This window comes from Setaria viridis, chromosome 5 (assembly GCF_005286985.2).
Source record: "Setaria viridis chromosome 5, Setaria_viridis_v4.0, whole genome shotgun sequence".
NCBI classification, from domain to species: Eukaryota; Viridiplantae; Streptophyta; class Magnoliopsida; order Poales; family Poaceae; genus Setaria; species Setaria viridis.
Genome location: NC_048267.2, coordinates 41617573 through 41635635, shown reverse-complemented (window position 1 = coordinate 41635635; position 18063 = coordinate 41617573). Strand labels below are relative to the sequence as shown.

The 18063-nt window shown below is 48.0% G+C and overlaps 1 protein-coding gene across 1 annotated transcript; it reads left to right on the top strand.

Annotated features, from left to right (window-relative positions):
- The first annotated feature begins 11808 nt into the window (after positions 1–11808).
- On the top strand, positions 11809–15348 carry LOC117854941 (uncharacterized). The gene is made up of 2 exons (XM_034737202.2): positions 11809–12317; positions 14216–15348. The coding sequence occupies exons 1-2, from the start codon at positions 11957–11959 to the stop codon at positions 15022–15024; spliced, it is 1170 nt and encodes a 389-aa protein (XP_034593093.1). The 5' UTR covers positions 11809–11956; the 3' UTR covers positions 15025–15348.
- The last annotated feature ends 2715 nt before the right edge of the window (positions 15349–18063 follow it).

Sequence of the window (18063 nt, the reverse complement as noted above, 5' to 3'; positions counted from 1 at the left end):
TGTCTCTTGCTTCAATTTGTAAAGTGTTAATTGTTTTGATTGTTTCTGTGGTGGAGTTGGAGCTCGGTGGTACGGTGGTCGAGGCAGAGCTGCAGAGGGCAGCGGCGCGAGCAGGCAGGACGGTGATGGCCCACTTTTTTTTGGAATCTTTTTAGTCCCGGTTGGTAATACCAACCGGGACTATAGTCTTTAGTCCCGGGTGAAATACTCGGGACTAAAAGGGGATTTTTAGTCTCGAAAGATTAGTCCCAGTTGAATTTTTGAGACCTATGCATCTCTCCAACCGGGAGTAATGCTCACTTTTTCACCAGTGAACGGTACTAAATTGTCTGCCACGTCACGTGTGGCCGAGGCCATTTTCTTTTCCTTTCCGTTTCTCTTTTTCTTTTCTATTCTTTTCTTTCTTTTCTCATTTTCCTAGTCTACCACATCACACGCTGTTCCACCACCCCACCATGCCCGACCGCCACGCCTCCAGGCCTCCGAGCGGCCCAGCTCCCCGTTGGGGGTAGCGGCAGCGGCCCCTCACGCGAGTAGCCTGGTGGCGGCTCTTCGCTGAAGGCGGGGGTGTGCGGGCCTCCGGAGTGGAGGCCGGTGGCGTGCACCCAACGGCTTGAAGGCCGAGGAGGGGGGGTGCGGCCAGGGGTGTGGAGAGCGGCGGCGCGCAGCCAATGACGACCCGGAGGCCAGCGGTGCGTGACTCTGGCATGGCCCCAAGAGGCGGCAGCGGCCCCGAGAGGCGGCGACAATGAGAAGAGAGGTAGTAGAGAGGTAGGAGAGATAGTGCGTGGCCGGTGGAGAGAGGAGGGTGGGAAGATAAGGATAAGGTGTAGGGTGGGAGATAAGGGAGAGATGAGGAGCCGGAGAGAGCCTTTTAGTACCAGGTGGAGGCTTCACCCGGTACTAAAGGCCCTCAGGCACATTAGTACCGGGAGGAGCCTCCACCCGATACTAATGGGTGACTTTTAGTACCGGTTGGAGTCCCAAACCGGTACTAAATGGGGCGGGGGCTCCTAGGGAACTAGCCGTTAGATCCGGTACTAATGCTCACATTAGTACCGGGTTAAAACCAACCGTTACTAAGGGTGTGTTTGGTTGGGCTGTGGCTTTTGGAAAAGCTGTTGTGAGCTGTGGGCTGTGGAAAAGCAGCTGTGAGAAAGCAGTTGTGGGAAAAGCAGAAGGCTGTTTGGTTAGAGCAGCTGTGACTTTTGAATAAACTGTCGAGTAGACCCTACATGTCATCCACAGTCCACCCCACTCAACTCTCTCCCTCTCTCACTGACGAGCGGCCCCTTCTTCTTCCTCCCGCTGGCCAATCCATCCCCTGTTCCCTCTGTCTCATCCGTCTTCTCGTTGGCGAGCTAACGATGATGCAGCTCCCCAGCTCCCACCATGGCCTCCTCCACCGTGGTCGGCAGGACGCCGCTACTGGCTGCCGAAGAGCTCGAGCAAGCCGTACAAACTGTGGACGAGGAGCAAGCAGGAGAGGACGGACAACACCAGCACGATGGCCAGGACTGACACCTTCCTTGCCGCCGTCACCATGGCCACGCACCGATGAATTGAAGCTTCTCTCTCTATCTCTCTTCCTCTGCTTTGTAGAGAGCACCCGACTCCCGTACCCAGCGGCAGGCGACCGGGGGCGATGGGCGGCGAGCCGGCTGGGGCGGCGGCCGGGGGCGGCGGGCAGCTGGGGTGGGCTGCCAGGGGCGGCGGCTAGGGGCGGCGGGCGGCGATCGGGTGGGGGCGGCGGGAGTCGGGAGGGGGTGCTGGTGGTGCGGGAGTCGGACGGGAATGTTAGAAAACGAACCGATATCTTCATAATCAGTGGCAGGTGGGTAATTTTTTACCCTCAAAAGCAGCTGAAAGTAGAGGAAATATGCTTTTAGTTTTGTACTAGAGCAAAAGCAGGTTTCACCTAAAGCATCTATGGCTTTTAGGTCCTTTGGTTGGCTTTTGGCTTTTGCAAAAAGACACCCTAAGAGTTAGAACCAATGCTCAATTTTCTAGTGGTGACGGCAAGTAGTCATGTCATTTTCACTGCAGTTCTTACGTGGCAAAAAAAAAGTTCGGCATCATGAACTTACATAACTAATTGTGCTATGCTGGTGGAAGAAAAAAAAAGGAAAAAATAGGCAAATCTTCTATTTTTTGTACATTATAATAACAATAGCAAGTAGTACATTACCTAACAAACCATATAATCTACTCCTTTAGGGTGTTTGATACCCATACTAAACTTTAGCACCTGTCACATCGAATGTTTGGATACTAATTAGAAGTATTAAACATAGTTTAATTACAAAACTAATTGCATAGGAATCTAATTCGCGAGACGAATCTATTAAGCATAATTAGTTCATGATTTAACAATGTGGTGCTACAGTAATCATTTGCTGATGGTGGATTAATTAGTCTTAATAGATCCGTCTCGCAAATTAGACGCGACTCCATCTGTACAATTAGTTTTATAATTAGTTTTAATTAGCATCAAACATGTGACCGTACAAGATTACTCTAAACAAGATGCAATGCAGACGAAACGCGTCAGGCTTTCCATTTTCTACTCACCCATGAACACACTCTTCACCAGGTCGGCTCTGCTCTCGAGGCAGAGAGCAGGCCTTTTGACCCCCAGGCGGCGTGTGTGGTATTTCCTGCCTAACAGCAGGAGTACGGATGCGCGGCAAGCATGTGCCTGTGTGGCTGTGTCAGTGACAAGGCGATCCTGCCCATGCACGCTCAGATTAGAGAGGACAGGCATGCGATGCAACAGTGCCACAGAGGTGCCCAAATGTCAAAAGACAGACGTGAACAGTACAAAAGGAGACGACGAAAAGGCAAAGCTCCATGCATTTGAACACTTCCTGTTCTTGGGACTTCAAATCCTGAACCCACCAACTTGGAACGTTGAATTTTGAGGCGCTGCACCTGCACGCCTGCCCTCCCCAGCTGCGAAGGTCGCAGCTCCCAACTCCCAAGTACTTGAAATTTTTTTTTTGAAAGTAACTCAAGTACTTGAATTTTCATGATGCCTTCCGGATCAAATGAAATGGTTTTTGTAATGTGTTTGGCAGACGCTTTGCATCGTTTCCGAGGGAAAGCATCGAATCTTTCTTCACGTTTGACGACCAAAAGGTTCACGAGTCTGAACTCTGAAACTAAGTTAACTAACTCCCTGAGTACGAATCCGACAGCTTGCCTTGGGATCAAAGCTTCTGGTTTTTATAATGTGCTTGGCAAAACTCTGCACCCACCTTCTGAAACATCTCCCATTTTTGTAAGGAAAACAACTCTTCGAATTATTCTTTATCTTCATTTTTAAACGTTAATTAATAATGCTACCAGTTGTACTTTCTCTATCGACCCATATTTGTTCTCTGAGAGGGGCTTTCTCTGTGCACTTCGATTTGCGTTGCATTGGCATTGATGTAGCAGAGGCAAGAACGTCAAATGGTTTGACAAAAGTGGCTGCTTTGCATGCCTCCTCGGCAAAGGGAACTTGACCTGCGCAAACTGAATTTTCCGTCAGCCGAGGCGTTCGCATGGCCTGTTCTTGCCGTTTTGACCTGCAGCGGTTTACACGGGGGCGTTTGGTTCCCTTAGCACGTGTCACATCGAATGTTTAGATACTAATTAGGAGTATTAAACGTAGACTATGGGGGTGTTTGGTTTCTCGAGCTAAAGTTTAGTCCGTGTTATATCGAATATTCGAAGGCTAATTAGGAGAACTAAATATAAGTTAATTATAAAACTAATTGCACATATAGAGGCTGAACGACGAGACGAATCTATTAAGCCTAATTAATCCATCATTAGCAAATGTTTACTGTAGCAACACATTGTCAAATCATGGACTAATTAGGCTTAATAGATTCTGTTTAGCCTCCACTTATGTAATGAGTTTTGTAAATAATCTACGTTTAATACTTCTAATTAGTATCTAAACATTCGATGTGACGGGGGCTAAAATTTAGTGGGAGGAACCAAACACCCCCTATTTACAAAACTCATTACATAAGTGGAAGCTAGATGGCGAGACAAATGTATTAAGCCTAATTAATTCATCATTAGCAAATGTTTATTGTAGCAACACATTGTCAAATCATGGACTAATTAGGCTTAATAGATTCGTCTCGCCGTTTAGCCTCCGCTTATGTAATGAGTTTTGTAAATAGTCTACGTTTAATACTCCTAATTAGTATCTAAACATTCGATGGGACGGGTGTTAAAAATATTTCGGAGCTGTGGAGGCAAACCTTTTTTACCAGGTTGGCAAGCAGGAGGAATTGTAGTGCATAATTTAGTGTATAATATTTGTGCGTTTCAAGCAGTTGAGCGACTTCAAACACCAACTACTGAAGAATATCTCCCTTCCTTTCCTTATCCATTTAGAATTTTAGGTGGTCTTTGCTGGGCACACACGTGTACTAATCGCCGAAGCATTGAACCCCTATAGTTTATTGTGCTTACCAACCACGTGTGCAACTACCAATCAATTGAAGATGGGCCAAGTGAAATGAATTGTTGGTTGGCCAATTTGCATTCGCTCCTAGCATTAAACTTACCTGTAAAATAAGCGTTCACGGCCGTTAACATGCTGATTTGTGAACCACAAGCGTACGTATCAGTTGTAGCTCTTCCTTCAGAGTATTCCCCCAAGGTTATCAATCCATGCAACTTATAGCACAAGATCTGTTTCAACTAGCATTGTTAGTATTAACTTTGTGTTTACGAGAGATTCAGATCCAATCTACTAAGCATATACAGACAAATAATAGATAGAGCAAAGGTAACCAATCTAGAGCAACCTAGACTATACATATGTTGTAATTATGAGCATGGATAGCAAAGCAACATAGATATGATCTTAGTGAAAAGCGTCTTTAAATCTACACCTCCAGTTCGAATCCCAAAACACCCCACCTTATACAAGAAAGATCATGTCACGATCACTTATATCAGCGCAAACAGGTTAAGGGCATGATCATAAGAATATGTCATACTCATCAGTAGACCAAGCATGAAAATCTGGTCACCATGACCACAAGAACACCCTAGGCAAATCATCGATTCATAGATTGAAAAGCAAGTAAATCTGATAAAGCATAACCACCAAAGGAGATACTTAGATCGCTAAGAACATGATTACATCTATTTCTTCAACATGAATGATTGTACATCACAAGATCACCACCGGGATCCTACCTTGATCTTAATGACTTTTAGCTCCAGAACTCCAGCGTGATCTTCCTCGCAAGGTGATCACACCGATAGAGGTTCGCCTACGCTAGCCTCCGACAACTGCACGGCCCTTGGCTCTCAGAGAGGTGTCCCTCAAGCTCCTTCTACTTCTCTGCTGCTTCACGTCGAGTACATTGTCTTCGATATCGGGCTCGGTGGATTTTTCGGAATATTTATAGTCTAGAGAGCGCGTGGCAAAAATTGGAAGACGAGGGGGCGAAGGAAACCCTCAGGCCGATCGGCCTGGGCCTTCCTTTTGGCCCCTCGCATTCTAGTTCGTCTCCAAGTCTTCTCAGGTGCTTTGAAATTTTCTTTTCACTTGCATGTGGGCCTGGCACGTCGGTAGCTCCGGGATGAGATTTATCTTCAATGATTTTCCAAATCTCCGCTTGATCTTCTCCGATCCCTCTTTGATCCCGAGCTGGTCCTTACCATATCTTCATAAACTTAACCCCTAAGCAATGTTGGAGGGTTGCTTGCTAAAGATGAGCATCAAAGGGCGCCAGAGAGTGCCAGGCCGATCGGCCTGGGCTCCTCTAGGCCAATCAGCCTAGCCCCTTCCTGGGCCCGTTAACCTTCGTCTTCGTCTGGTTCGACGCTCGTTCAATGTTTTATCCAGAAATATGCTTTTAGGCTCAATTTCCTGCAAAAATACAACATGCTCCAAAATACGTTGCATATGTGAAAATGATCAGGTGTAATCAGTGGGGGTAAAAGTGTGTCAATATGATCAGTTTATTAGGTGTAATCAATAGGGGTAAAAGTGTGTCAATAGTGAGCGTCAACAATAAGATTCTCGTGCTGCTCCATATAGTCATAAAAAAGAATGATGTTTTCTACATGAATAAAGTCTACAAATAAAACTTTGGTAGCTAATATTTGTTATTTCCTAAGTTGATGTAGGCTTGTTCTAAGTCAATTTTTGAAGCAGTATCAATAGAAATACATTACGTTAAATAAAAGTTATATACTACAGAAGTATTTTTTTTATAATAAACCTGGTCATGTAAGTACATACATAATTTTAGATATTGACGTTAAAAGTAAAGGGAGTTTGACTAGGAGTTATATTTATACTGTGGAAGTGCTCCGTATCAACATCTTCCCATTGCTGAAAATTCTCTTCACTGGTTCCAGAATATTTGTTTCAAATTACTTCTAAAAAATCTGATAATTTTTTAAAAAATAAATAAATTTAGAACATTCAAGTAATATAGCTGAAGTCCAAGTGGATAAGCCACAACTGAGGGGAGGGGACGTTATCTACAAAGGCGGTTACCACCACAATACTAGCAAGTTTTGATGCACACGATGTATTGTTTTTATATAAACACAGTAAATTATTTTTTTTGTGATTTTTAAAGACCAAACATATTTAGTTCACCTACTGAAAAACCAAAATTTATGAAATTATCCTGCAATTTGAATCCATGCATCTGGTCCGAAATTAAATCCATTTAGGTTTGCCCTGAGTCGATTTTTTTTAGTTTGAATTATACTTTTATACATATTATTAATCAAAGTATAATGTTGGAGACAATATTGATATCTTTTGTATATGACTTATCTCCGGCATTGGATGGAGTAGTTAAAAGTCTCCAATATGCATGTTTTCTTTCAAAATACAATATGACTCCAAGGACCAAAAACAAGTATGCGATAAAAGTAGCATGGTCCAAGAATTAGCAATGAACTAGGTCCAAACTTGCAAGTCTCATATTGCTATACATAAAAATCCACATAAATAAACCATCTAACAGTGGTTCACAGGAGTCGAATTCTAATCTGTGGCCAAACATACAGAAGTGTCACAACATTGGACAATGCCGTCGTTGGCTTTATATGTAAACTATAATGATTGTTTGACCAGAAGGGCTCTATGATTGCCCTAGTCTTCCATGTCAGGATCCTGACATTCCATAACTTTTTTTTTTGCAACTTTGCCATGTGCTTTTCTTGTGCAGAGCAGTCCTAGATCTATGCTTGACAGTGACCTTTGATATGCCAGCGAGCACAAAACGTCGCAGCACGCGCGCACGCTCTTGAAGTCCTATTAAAGATACGCCTCACATAAGACTTGTATATGCCAATAGCCTGTAGGAGTACTATTCATGCATATGCATTGTATCGGTCTGGAAATGGTTTCTGCTGACCGTACGTCACCACCGACCAATGACCATTATGTGATTGTAGCTGTACTCCTTGCAGGACAGAAAAAGAAAAGATTAGGGAGGAGAATCTTTCCACGTATTGGTGAGTAGGGACCATGCTACTGTTGCATCGGCGTGCCTCGTCCTTGCTTGGATTGGATATCAATCCTTAGCCTCCTCGTCTGTTTAAGTTTAATTAGATAAGCATAAGGTGGGGTGTCACATTCAGTGATTCTAATGCCACACAATTTTGTTGAGGTTCTTCCTCGGTGCTTTGCAGCCGTCCACACACACTGGTAGAGACGAAACATCATTTCACTTTGAAATAAAGCTTATACTAGTCGCTAATCTCTTGATTCACGGCTACCTATATGCGTAAAAATAAGCAACTTCTTAAAGAAATACATGCATTGTGTGGTCTGGAAAAGAAATCAGAAAATTAGCTGAAAGAGCAACGATTAAAAGCAGCAATTAAAAGGGGGATAAATAAGGATTGATGGCTACAGTTTGGTGGTGGGAGATTGGCTGATCTGCCGTTGGAGAGCCGGGCCCAAGCCGAGACTGATACCGCACATGAGAAACGCCAAGAACCGGTCCAAAAGTAGCTACTAAACTTCACAAAGCTGCCGGCCGCCCGGCCCCTCCCCTCACTTGCTATCTTTATCCAACCCAGCCACCCAGGCCAAATCTAGCGAGTAGTGATGCACACACTCCTACCCATCTTCTCCAACCCGTACGCGCGCGCCCTCATTCCTGTGGCCTGTGGGGGCAATTCACCGGTAGATGCTAAGCTGATCCATGGCATGTGACGGGCGCGCATCAGCTGGATCGGCTCTGATCTTCGGATAAGCGAGCACTCTGCATTATTCCGCGGAACTAGTCCTTGTGTGCAATGATTGGGAGATCAGATCCAACCCTGATATGGCATTTGGCAGGCGCGCGTAAACCAAAGCCGCTTTGATTCCTCGATCTCTTTCCCTGTCCTTGGTCCATGTCATGTCCATGTCACCCTCAGTACCTCACCCACGGGTAGAGAGGTAGATCGATCCAGATCAAATCTTCCACGGGATCGTCGCCCTTTATGGCCTGTTTGTCGTGTTCGCCTCCTCCAATGCACCATACCGATCGCAAACAGGAACTCTGGAACTGCACGTCCGCACATCGTCGAGAAAGGGTGCCTAGACCCCATTAGCCACAGTTGTAGGGGTCCTGTAGCACACAGAACGGCCGATTGACACGCACGAAACTCATGGAACACGTACGCAGGCCCAGGGGGTACGTTACATCTGTCAGCACTCAGTGCACTCGGCCCTGCCTCGCTTCGAAAGATCACAGCGTTTTCTCCTGTGGCTAGTTGCAGGATGGGACGAGCACTGCACTGTGCCACTGGCGTGTCATTCGCGTCGCAACAACTGTTGGCCGCCGCCGCCGCCGGATCGAGCGCGTCCGGGAGCCACACGAACACCCACTTCCACCTCCTAGGCTCCTCCTAGTGGCCGCGTCAAGCATCGCAGGGGGAAAAGGCTTCGTGAGAGTTAAGCCGAACAGGGGATCACCACGATTACCAAACTTTACCAATCACCCGTCGCCATCACATCCCAATAATAACACGACCGGATCGGACCCGGTCACACTCCCCTCCATCTCCCAGTCCTGATCGCCGCCGTCCGCCGAGCACGCGAACGGCGGGGCATCTGATTTCTGTCAACAAAAGCCTGGCACACGGTGAACTGGAAGTGCGTGCGTGGTGGTGCAGAAGATACCAGCGACACTGACTGATGCGACGCGGGCACTCGCTCGGGCCCCAAACCTCACGCCGCGCGCGCAGAGGCGCAGGTGCCCGGAGCACGGCACGGCCACCCCCAACCCATCGGAAACACGGGTTCGGCTCGTGCCAACGCCAATGATTCCGGGAGTGGGGAACGCACGACGGACGGGCACGCACGAACCGCAAAGGCCGGCCGCCGACTTCTCGCTCGTTCGCAGCGCGGGGCCGGCCAGGGCCCGAGGGGGATCTGGACCGAACCCTTCACTGACGGACACGGGGGCTCCGTGTCATCCGCGACCAACGGCTCCGGGGCACGCAACGAAACCGGCCGTGCATCGGCCGATGCGGTCGGGGCCAGCGGCCACCAAGTTGCTGCCGTGACCCCGGCAGGGCAGGAGGCGGTAGTACTCGTACATACTCCATCGGCAGCGCAGCGCCGTGGTTGTCAGCGATCACGCGGGGGAGGGGGGGTGATGAGCGGGGTCGCGATCCGGACGTGGATTTCTGGCGTTAGATTCTCTGCGCATCGGCGGGGCACGAGGCCGTACGTGGTCTGAAATGGCATGTCCTATGTTGTGGTCCATGTGGTACCAACTGTTGGTTTCGGCGAACGCGCATGCTGCGGCAAGTTGTAATTTGCAGCGGACGGTGTGTAGTGCTCATTTCATTGGGTTCGAGCCTCGAACTTTCCATTTACAAAACATATCATATAAACTTAGCAAAATAACAATAGAAAAAGGCATATGCTTATGTATATTCTATAAGCATTTCGTGCTTCACGACTAATTGAGAAACGATACTGATCCTGTTTGGGCAAGAAGAATTTTGGTCGAATGCCAATAAGCAAATTAAAACATTAATTAAAACCATAAATTCCCACCGTAATTTTCCAACTAGGAACACGTGGCGGGTGAATATCTTTCCTTTAAAGAGGAGGGAAAAGAAAAGAACATTCACGAACTTTACACCACCCATTAAAATACTCAAGAAAACATGCCCCGACACTGGCCTAAGCCTAACGATTGAGAAACAGTCAACGCCAAGAACAACTTGCTTTTTCTTTAAACATTGACCGTGTAACTATCTGACCAATGAGTGTACTCCGTATCATGCATGTACACTATCCCAAAACGAACATTCCAACCACTGGTAAACTAGGCGAACAATCCGCACGCACGACCCTCTCCTCGTAACCTGAAGAAAAAGTTGCAGGAGCCATTACGTGCCACTATACCTATATACCCTGGAAAATTATCCCAAGAAACGATCAAATAATTAAAGCTTTGGAAAAGTATGAATTCAAAAAAAAAAGAATCGGAAGAAGAGAACGGAAGAGGAAGCCAAACTAGATCAAGAGGGCCGCCGGCAGCGCTAGCACTTTTTTTTTAATCAAAGGAAGAATTGTATTAAATCAAAGCTGAGGACAACATCATGTCACACACAAGTATTGATCTTCATGTTCATTGTACTCATGCGTCATGTAGTTCCAAATCTCAATCTCAAACTTACAAAAAGATTCATATAGAAGGCCGCACATGCATACGCTCAGCAAGCAGACTGAGAAGAAGCGCTCAAAGAACGGCGACCAACATCCGTGTAGGTTGGATCGAGCAAAATCTTCTTCTTCCTTCTTGTATCTTTCTTCTTCCTCTTTCCGCCACCACCGATGAAGAAGAGAGACTGATCATAATCTACCTAACCCAAGACTGATCAACATCAGCTCAAGGGGCAGAATTATTCGCACAAGACTTTCATCGTGGTTGGATCTAACCACGACAAAATGGAGAAGGGACTGGAGAAAATTATTCCATGACGACAACATCATCCCCGCCTCGATGTCGCCAAACTATCCATGTCGTAGGGGGACCAACGGCGGTGGAGGCGGAGGGCCGGCGGCGGGATTGCAGTGTCGCTAGTGTCGCCCTTCGGACCACGCGGGGGCGATCTATTTTTTTCTTGGCCTCGTTGGCGAAGCGAAAGGTTAACCTCGGCAGCGCTAGAACCTATGCTACGCTACGTAGGAGTATGTCGCATCAGCCACCACCAAGAGGATCCAAGCTGACCCCGTCAACCTCAGCGGGCGTGAACCACGCACCACAGAACAGAGAGATGGCCAAGCCGTCCCAGCCATTCGGATCGCTCTTCCCCCCTCCAGCACAAGAGGGCAGAGGCCTCCATGGCATGTCGGCACAGCGTAATAATCCACATGCACTCACGCGCTAATCTAATGATAATCTTCTTTTTTGGCGAGCAAACCTGATGCTAATGAGCTAATCTAATTAAGCACGACCACAAACACGAGCACGAAAACTCATCTGCCCTCTTCATCTCTTATCCACTTGTAATCCAGTACTGCCGACTTGGTACGTAGTAATTAACAGGGGCGGGTGTGGAGCCGTAAAAATTTCTGGAAGTGAAAAGTAAACGGTGCCAGAAGCTCCTCTGGTTTGCAGCTTTGCATCGCCCAGTTTGAACCGAACTTTTCAAGACGGCTATTCTGTCACGTTGCTTGCACGGGCCTTTCTTCTTTTTTATTTTTTTGTTTTTAATAAGAGAAAAAAAGAATAAATGAACTCGGTAAGCATACTAGCTCGCACGCCGCCGCTGCTATATATGTCCACGGGTCATCCGTCATGGTCTGAAATATTCTGAGGGGGTTGAACGGTTTCGATCTGATAGCCGCAGCTGCCCTCTCGCGACGTCGCGACGACCCTGCAGCCCTGTTCGCGTAGTTGGTTGGGGAGGTCCGGAGGGGAAGGCTGGTTCGGTTTTGCATGCGCGGGCGACGACGTTGATGTGCTTCGAGCTGGCGGACCAACGTGGACCGCAGCACGGCGGCGGCGGGGGCTGGCCGGCGAAGCAGAGAGCGGGCGGCGGGCAGGACGACGAGGGGATGGCGGCAATGGCGGCCGGCGGCCCCGGGGCGGCGGTCATGTCCGAGTACTACCAGGCGCAGGAGCTGTCAACGATGGTGTCGGCGCTGACCCAGGTCGTGGCGGGCGGCGCCGGCCCGTGGGGCGAGGCGCCGGCGTCGTCTTCCGCGCGGGCCGGCACCGCGCCGAGGGGGAGCGCCGCCCCGGAGCAGCAGGCAATGCACGGCGGCTACGCGCACGAGGTGGGGAGCTACCACGGCGCGCCATCGCCGGAGCTCGCAGGTAACTAACTAACCAACCCGGCCAACTCGTTTGCTTCCTCCCAGAAGCTTTTGTGCGCGCTAGCTCCCGCTTCTGCAGCTGTCTCGTTGCTTACCGCCAAGCTTTAATTTTGCATGCTTTCGAAGTTTGAACTGTTGTTTTGTTACAAGTACCACCCAAAGTTTAGCATGCTTGTTTTTTTCCATGTTATTTGTTTTTGCTCGAGACGTTGCAGGCATATGCGATCTATTCTAAGGTTGCACAGAGTGCGAGAGGCCATTTCTTTCTCCTCCTGACAAAAGAACTACTACACATTACTGCACATCAGTACATGGCTACATGCATCGAAGATGATATGCCTTCTCTGTGAATCCTCTTTACAGAAGCAGACAAAGACAAAGCCATGATCATGAACGGTTTTAGCATATTCGTTTCCACTCACTTGTCGCCTCCTTTGTTGTTCATTGCATCATATCTCTCTCTCTTTCTATCCTATGCCTTTGTTCTCATCATCAGAGTCACACCCACCGCGAAATGAGCATGTAATTATCTAATCAGGAACATCCATGCGTAGCCGTGTTGTTAAATCCACCTAGAAAGGCTAGAACTAAGGCTCCGATTGGAGTTTGGAGACAGACTCCTGTCACGTCGAATGTTTAGATACTAATTAGAAATTAAATATAAGTTAATTACAAAATCAACTGTATAAATGAAGGTTAATTCGCGAGATAAATCTATTAAGCCTAATTAGTCCATGATTTGTCCATGGGATGCTACTGCTAATCCTGGATTAATTGCGCTTAATAGATTTGTCTCGCAAATTAGCCACGGTTTATGCAATTAGTTTTATAACTAGTTCATATTTAGTTCTTATAATTGATATCCAAATAAAAAAAGCAACAAAAGGAAGGCGTCGTGTGGGAGACACATTCACAGCGTATACAATGAGGCCGTTCGGTAGTGGCTGTGCTCTGCTGCTGCCGGAAGGCAGCTGCTACACAGCTTGTGCAGCCAGGCAGCAGCGTCGCGTCGTACGTGCGTGTGACATGTCCAGCGTACCAAACAAAACCTTCGACGGAACCATACCGCTAGTGAGTAGGGCAGGGCATGCATCCACTAGTCGTCTAGTCACCGCCATGTCTCTGTGGTCTATCCGTAGCGCCTCTCTGACATCAGGAATGAAACGAACCAACGGCACCACTCCTCGCCCTCGCACAGGTGTTCCTTTCACCACCCTGAATGGACAACCACCTTCCCCTTTGCAAATTCACTGCACCATCCGCAACGCTACAAGGGATAGAGAGGCGTACAGCTAGCCCGGCCAGGCAGCCAGCCGTTTCCATGCGGGTCCCTTGGCCGTGCGCTGGTATCGCTACTGTACGTGCGCGTGACCTTCTTGCGTAACGCGTAGACTTCGAAGCTAAGATACACGCACGCTTCTTCTCCTTTTTGTTTCTATATATATATGTATATATGCAAAAAAAAATTGGTTATGGTGCCAACAAGGATACACTACATAGGGCGTAATTCCTTTCTTGAAGAAACAAACGAAAGCTGTAGAAATGCCAGGACTGTGCGCTGTCACCGTGTCACGTACTACTACCAGCAACTTTTCTGTGCCGTTTTCAAGTGCTGCCTTTTTCTACTGCTTTCTACTACTACTCCATTCCAAGAATATATCCTTGCACGTCGGCGGCGACAGAGGTCGATCGATCTCGCAGTTGCAACTTTGCAACGCCATATTCTCATGTAGTGCGACGTCGCATGCACATGCAAAAGATGTACTCGGCAAGTGTTCAAGGCCGATTGCGCTAGTCCACTTTGATCACCCTCCCGCTTTTGCTTTTGCCCTGTGCCTACTGCCCAGTACACCTCACCACCTCGTCACCACCTCACCCTCGTGTATATATATCGCGCAGGGTCGGAGCAGGGCTCGGACACCCAGACGAGCGCGGCGGCCATGGAGCAGGAGCACCACTCGCGCTCGCACGCGGCGGCGGCGGCGCTGTCCGGCCATGAGGGGCCCGAGACGCCGCGCCGCCGGTACCGCGGGGTGCGGCAGCGGCCGTGGGGCAAGTGGGCGGCGGAGATCCGGGACCCGCACAAGGCGGCGCGCGTGTGGCTCGGCACGTTCGAGACCGCCGAGGCCGCGGCGCGCGCCTACGACGAGGCCGCGCTCCGCTTCCGCGGCAGCCGCGCCAAGCTCAACTTCCCCGAGGACGCGCGCCTCCACCCAGCGTCCACGACGCCGGCGGCGCCGGCGGCGCCGGCGTCCGAGCCCATCGCCGGCGCGGGGGCGGCATCGACCTCCCCGGCCGGCTACCACCCCGGCGCCGCCCAGGGCGCGGACTACCTGCGGTACCAGATGCTTCTGCAGGGGGCCGCCCGCAACCAAGGCACCCTCCTTCCGTTCTACGCCGGCGGCGGGGGTGGCATGAGTAATCCCTACGGTGGTGGCGGAGGTGCCCCGAGCAACCCCTACGGCGGCGGCGGCGGCGGCGGCAACACGAGTGGCTTCTTGGGCTCGTACTACTCGTTCCCGCCCTCCTCTGTTTCTGTCGCCACCGTGCCGTCCTCTACTTCCTCTGCTCCCGGATACTACTACTCCTCACCGCACGACACGCAACAGAGCGAGTCGTCTGCGGCGGCGGCGGAGGACTGGAACTGGGCGAGCTCGCTGATCCACTGGGCCAACTCAGGGTACCCGACGCCACCTCACACTCAGTAGCAGGCTAGCAACAAGCAGGCAAGCAGCTAGGAGAAGACCCTCTTCTTCTCTCTCTCTCTCTCTCTCTCTCTCTCTCTCTCTCTCTCTGGAATAATCAGGTGAGTACGGCTGGGATGGAGACGGGTGTAAAAGGAAAGAGGAAACCAAAATCAAGAAGAGGAAGATGCTTTTCGTTTCTTTCATGTATGATGATAGCCAAGCGGTCTTTGTTTGTTGATTAGTTTTGGATGATGACGGGGTAATACTGTGATCCTGCTCATAGTTTTCCTTTGATTTTGGTTGCAAAGTACTTTACCAAGAGATGGAAGCTCCAACGATGCATAATTCTCCATGTTCTTTCCGGGACATAACGTGTTTGTTAGTTTGTTAGCATTTGTCAGATTCTTGTTTGATTGTACTAACCTTTTTGGAAAAAAAAACTCCTTTTGATGAAATGAAATGAACTGGAGATTCCGTGGATACTCGTGTTAATAGAGCAGAGATGACCTACGAATTAGCTGGATTACATTTCGTTCGGGGATTTGGATTTCTGAGTTTGGTGACCGAAATTTTCTGGAGGATGAAGACATTGCTTTTCTGGAGGATGAAGACTTGCTTTCCTGGAGATTTTAATGTCATGTGCTGGCATGCATCATCACACGATATTGGGCCTTCGGTAACATGAAACATTTGAACAGGGTATCAGCGTCGACTTCTGTTTTCTACACGTAGTACTGCGTATCAGCGTCAAAATTAATAATTACACGAAGTGAATGAGACGGAACGGTCACAAAGTAATCACGCCCAAATATATTCGCAAATTAAGAAACCACGCCCAAGTACCGCTGCATTGTTTAATGACTCCAGGTATTCTTGAATGGAATCATATGATTTGAACGGTGATATTTTATGGGCCATCAGGCCGCAAATAGCACTACTAAAAAGATGAGCCCATATGCTCCTTTTCTGTTAGATGATAAAAGAACCTCTAATCTGGCCCATATTTCCTTGCATGTATAGCCCAAGGGAACTCGGTAACCCACGAAGGTCCAATTTCATTCATAAGAATGATACAATTTTGGTTCATGTGCTCTTCATTTTTGGACAACGACAACGAGTCAATTACTCAGTACTCTTTTTTTTTTCGAGGGAAATTACTCAGTACTTACTCCTACACGATAACGACATGCGTAGAACGGAGATTGAACAGCATGATAGAGACAGATACACACACCACAAAAAGCATAGTAGTAAAAGGAGATTGAACTTGAGACGACGAATCTCGACAAAGTGATCTGCCACGCGCGAGTCTCTGAGATTGAATCTGATTTCTCCCGCTCGATGACCGCAACCGAACAGCGCCCTATTCTGGCTGCGCTATGGAACCAACCCGCTTGCGCGACCCGCCGTGGTCTATGGAACAACCGCCGAACTGACTCCGTGGGCCCGCACAGGATCCTTTCGGATCAACCCGTCGGGCGCATGGATAACGACTAGGGGTGGCTGACGAGCGAGCTCAGCTCGTCAAAGGCTCGGCTCGATATAGCTCATTTGATAATGAGGTAGCTCGGCTCGGCTCATTAAGGTTAACGAGCTACAAATCTAATTTGTCTTGGTTCCTTAGCAAAGTTCGAGCTAGCTAGTTTAATAGATGTGTAATATTTAACATTAATGTTAAGATCAAATAAGTTGTTAACTAATATATAATAATTTAATTATGTTTATAATATGTAAAAGTATTGCTCACGGAAATAAATTAATACAAGTCAATAAATTAGAATGGCATAGACTTTGGGGACTCAAAATAGACTTTATTAGTACCATATTTAACTTAAAAGTTAACAAGTTTATTTTAGCCAAATAATAATAATACCATTGTATTAATAAAATAAAAGTTTGGTATTGTTATAATTATTGAGCATAATGAGTCAATGGAATACCTCAAGGAGCAGCTCATTAAAAAACAAGCTAAAATTAGAGAGAATTTCTTATTTGACACTAGAAAATAACATAATTTCTTATATTCATTCCTTATATGACAACGGATTTAACTTTTATGCCCCTTTTGACACTTCCGTCCATTTTACCTACTAACGATGTTAACTGTCGGTTGAAAAGTCAACTTTGCCCCTGACACTAGCATGTTTGATCACTGAGCTGCCTTTTGTTTCCGTTTATTACATGCAAGTGCACATATAAATTCTATTTCAAATTGCAATATAAATTTCAAAAATAGAGTAATCATCTCAAACTTCAATAACCCGTAATTGTATAGAAACATGGAAAGAATCGATGCTTAGGAAATAGTTCTTCCATGGATCAGCAATAGCACTCTAGAGGATCTAGAGCCAGCACATCGTAGCACTAGCAGCAAGGCGTGGCACCGGCAGGTAGCAGCCAGGGTGAGCCGCACGAGCGCTTTGCCCGTCGCAACAGCTCGGCACAGGCGCATAGCCACACCTGCAGTGCTCGTTGCGGCCTCGCCAGCAGCCCATCACCGTCGCCGTATGCTCCTGTGCCTATCCCCGCAGTACGTCGTTGTGCCCCCCGCAACTGTCCGACGCAAAACCACAGGGCACAGGCTGCCGCGCTACTGCAGTCACTCATCGCTGCACCCTCGCAGCAATGCGTCGTCGCCTTAGGCTGCCCCCCTTGGCCTGACGGGGTTCTTCAGTCAGCGCAGCGCTCTCCAAGCACGGGTGGAGGACTCGCAGCTAACACGGGATCCAATTCAAGAGGACATGATCCAGTTTGAGAGCACAGCCCGGATCGGTGTTTGGGGAGGTAGGACCGAGTGGATTTAAGGATGTGACGTGGATTCAATTGAGCGGTCAACATTCTTGAGGGTACTTTGATCCATTCAAAAATAATTTGACCAGCACCTTGGATGGAAGTGAGATTCAATGGACGGAAATGTCAAATGAGGTATAAAAGTTAAGCCCGGTGTCATACAGTGGATGAAAAAACTTTCAGTGTCATATAAGAAATTAGGCTATAAGGTTTACCCTGGTTCGTTTAAGAGGTTGAGCAGAGCCGCAACTATCAACGAACTGAGTTGGG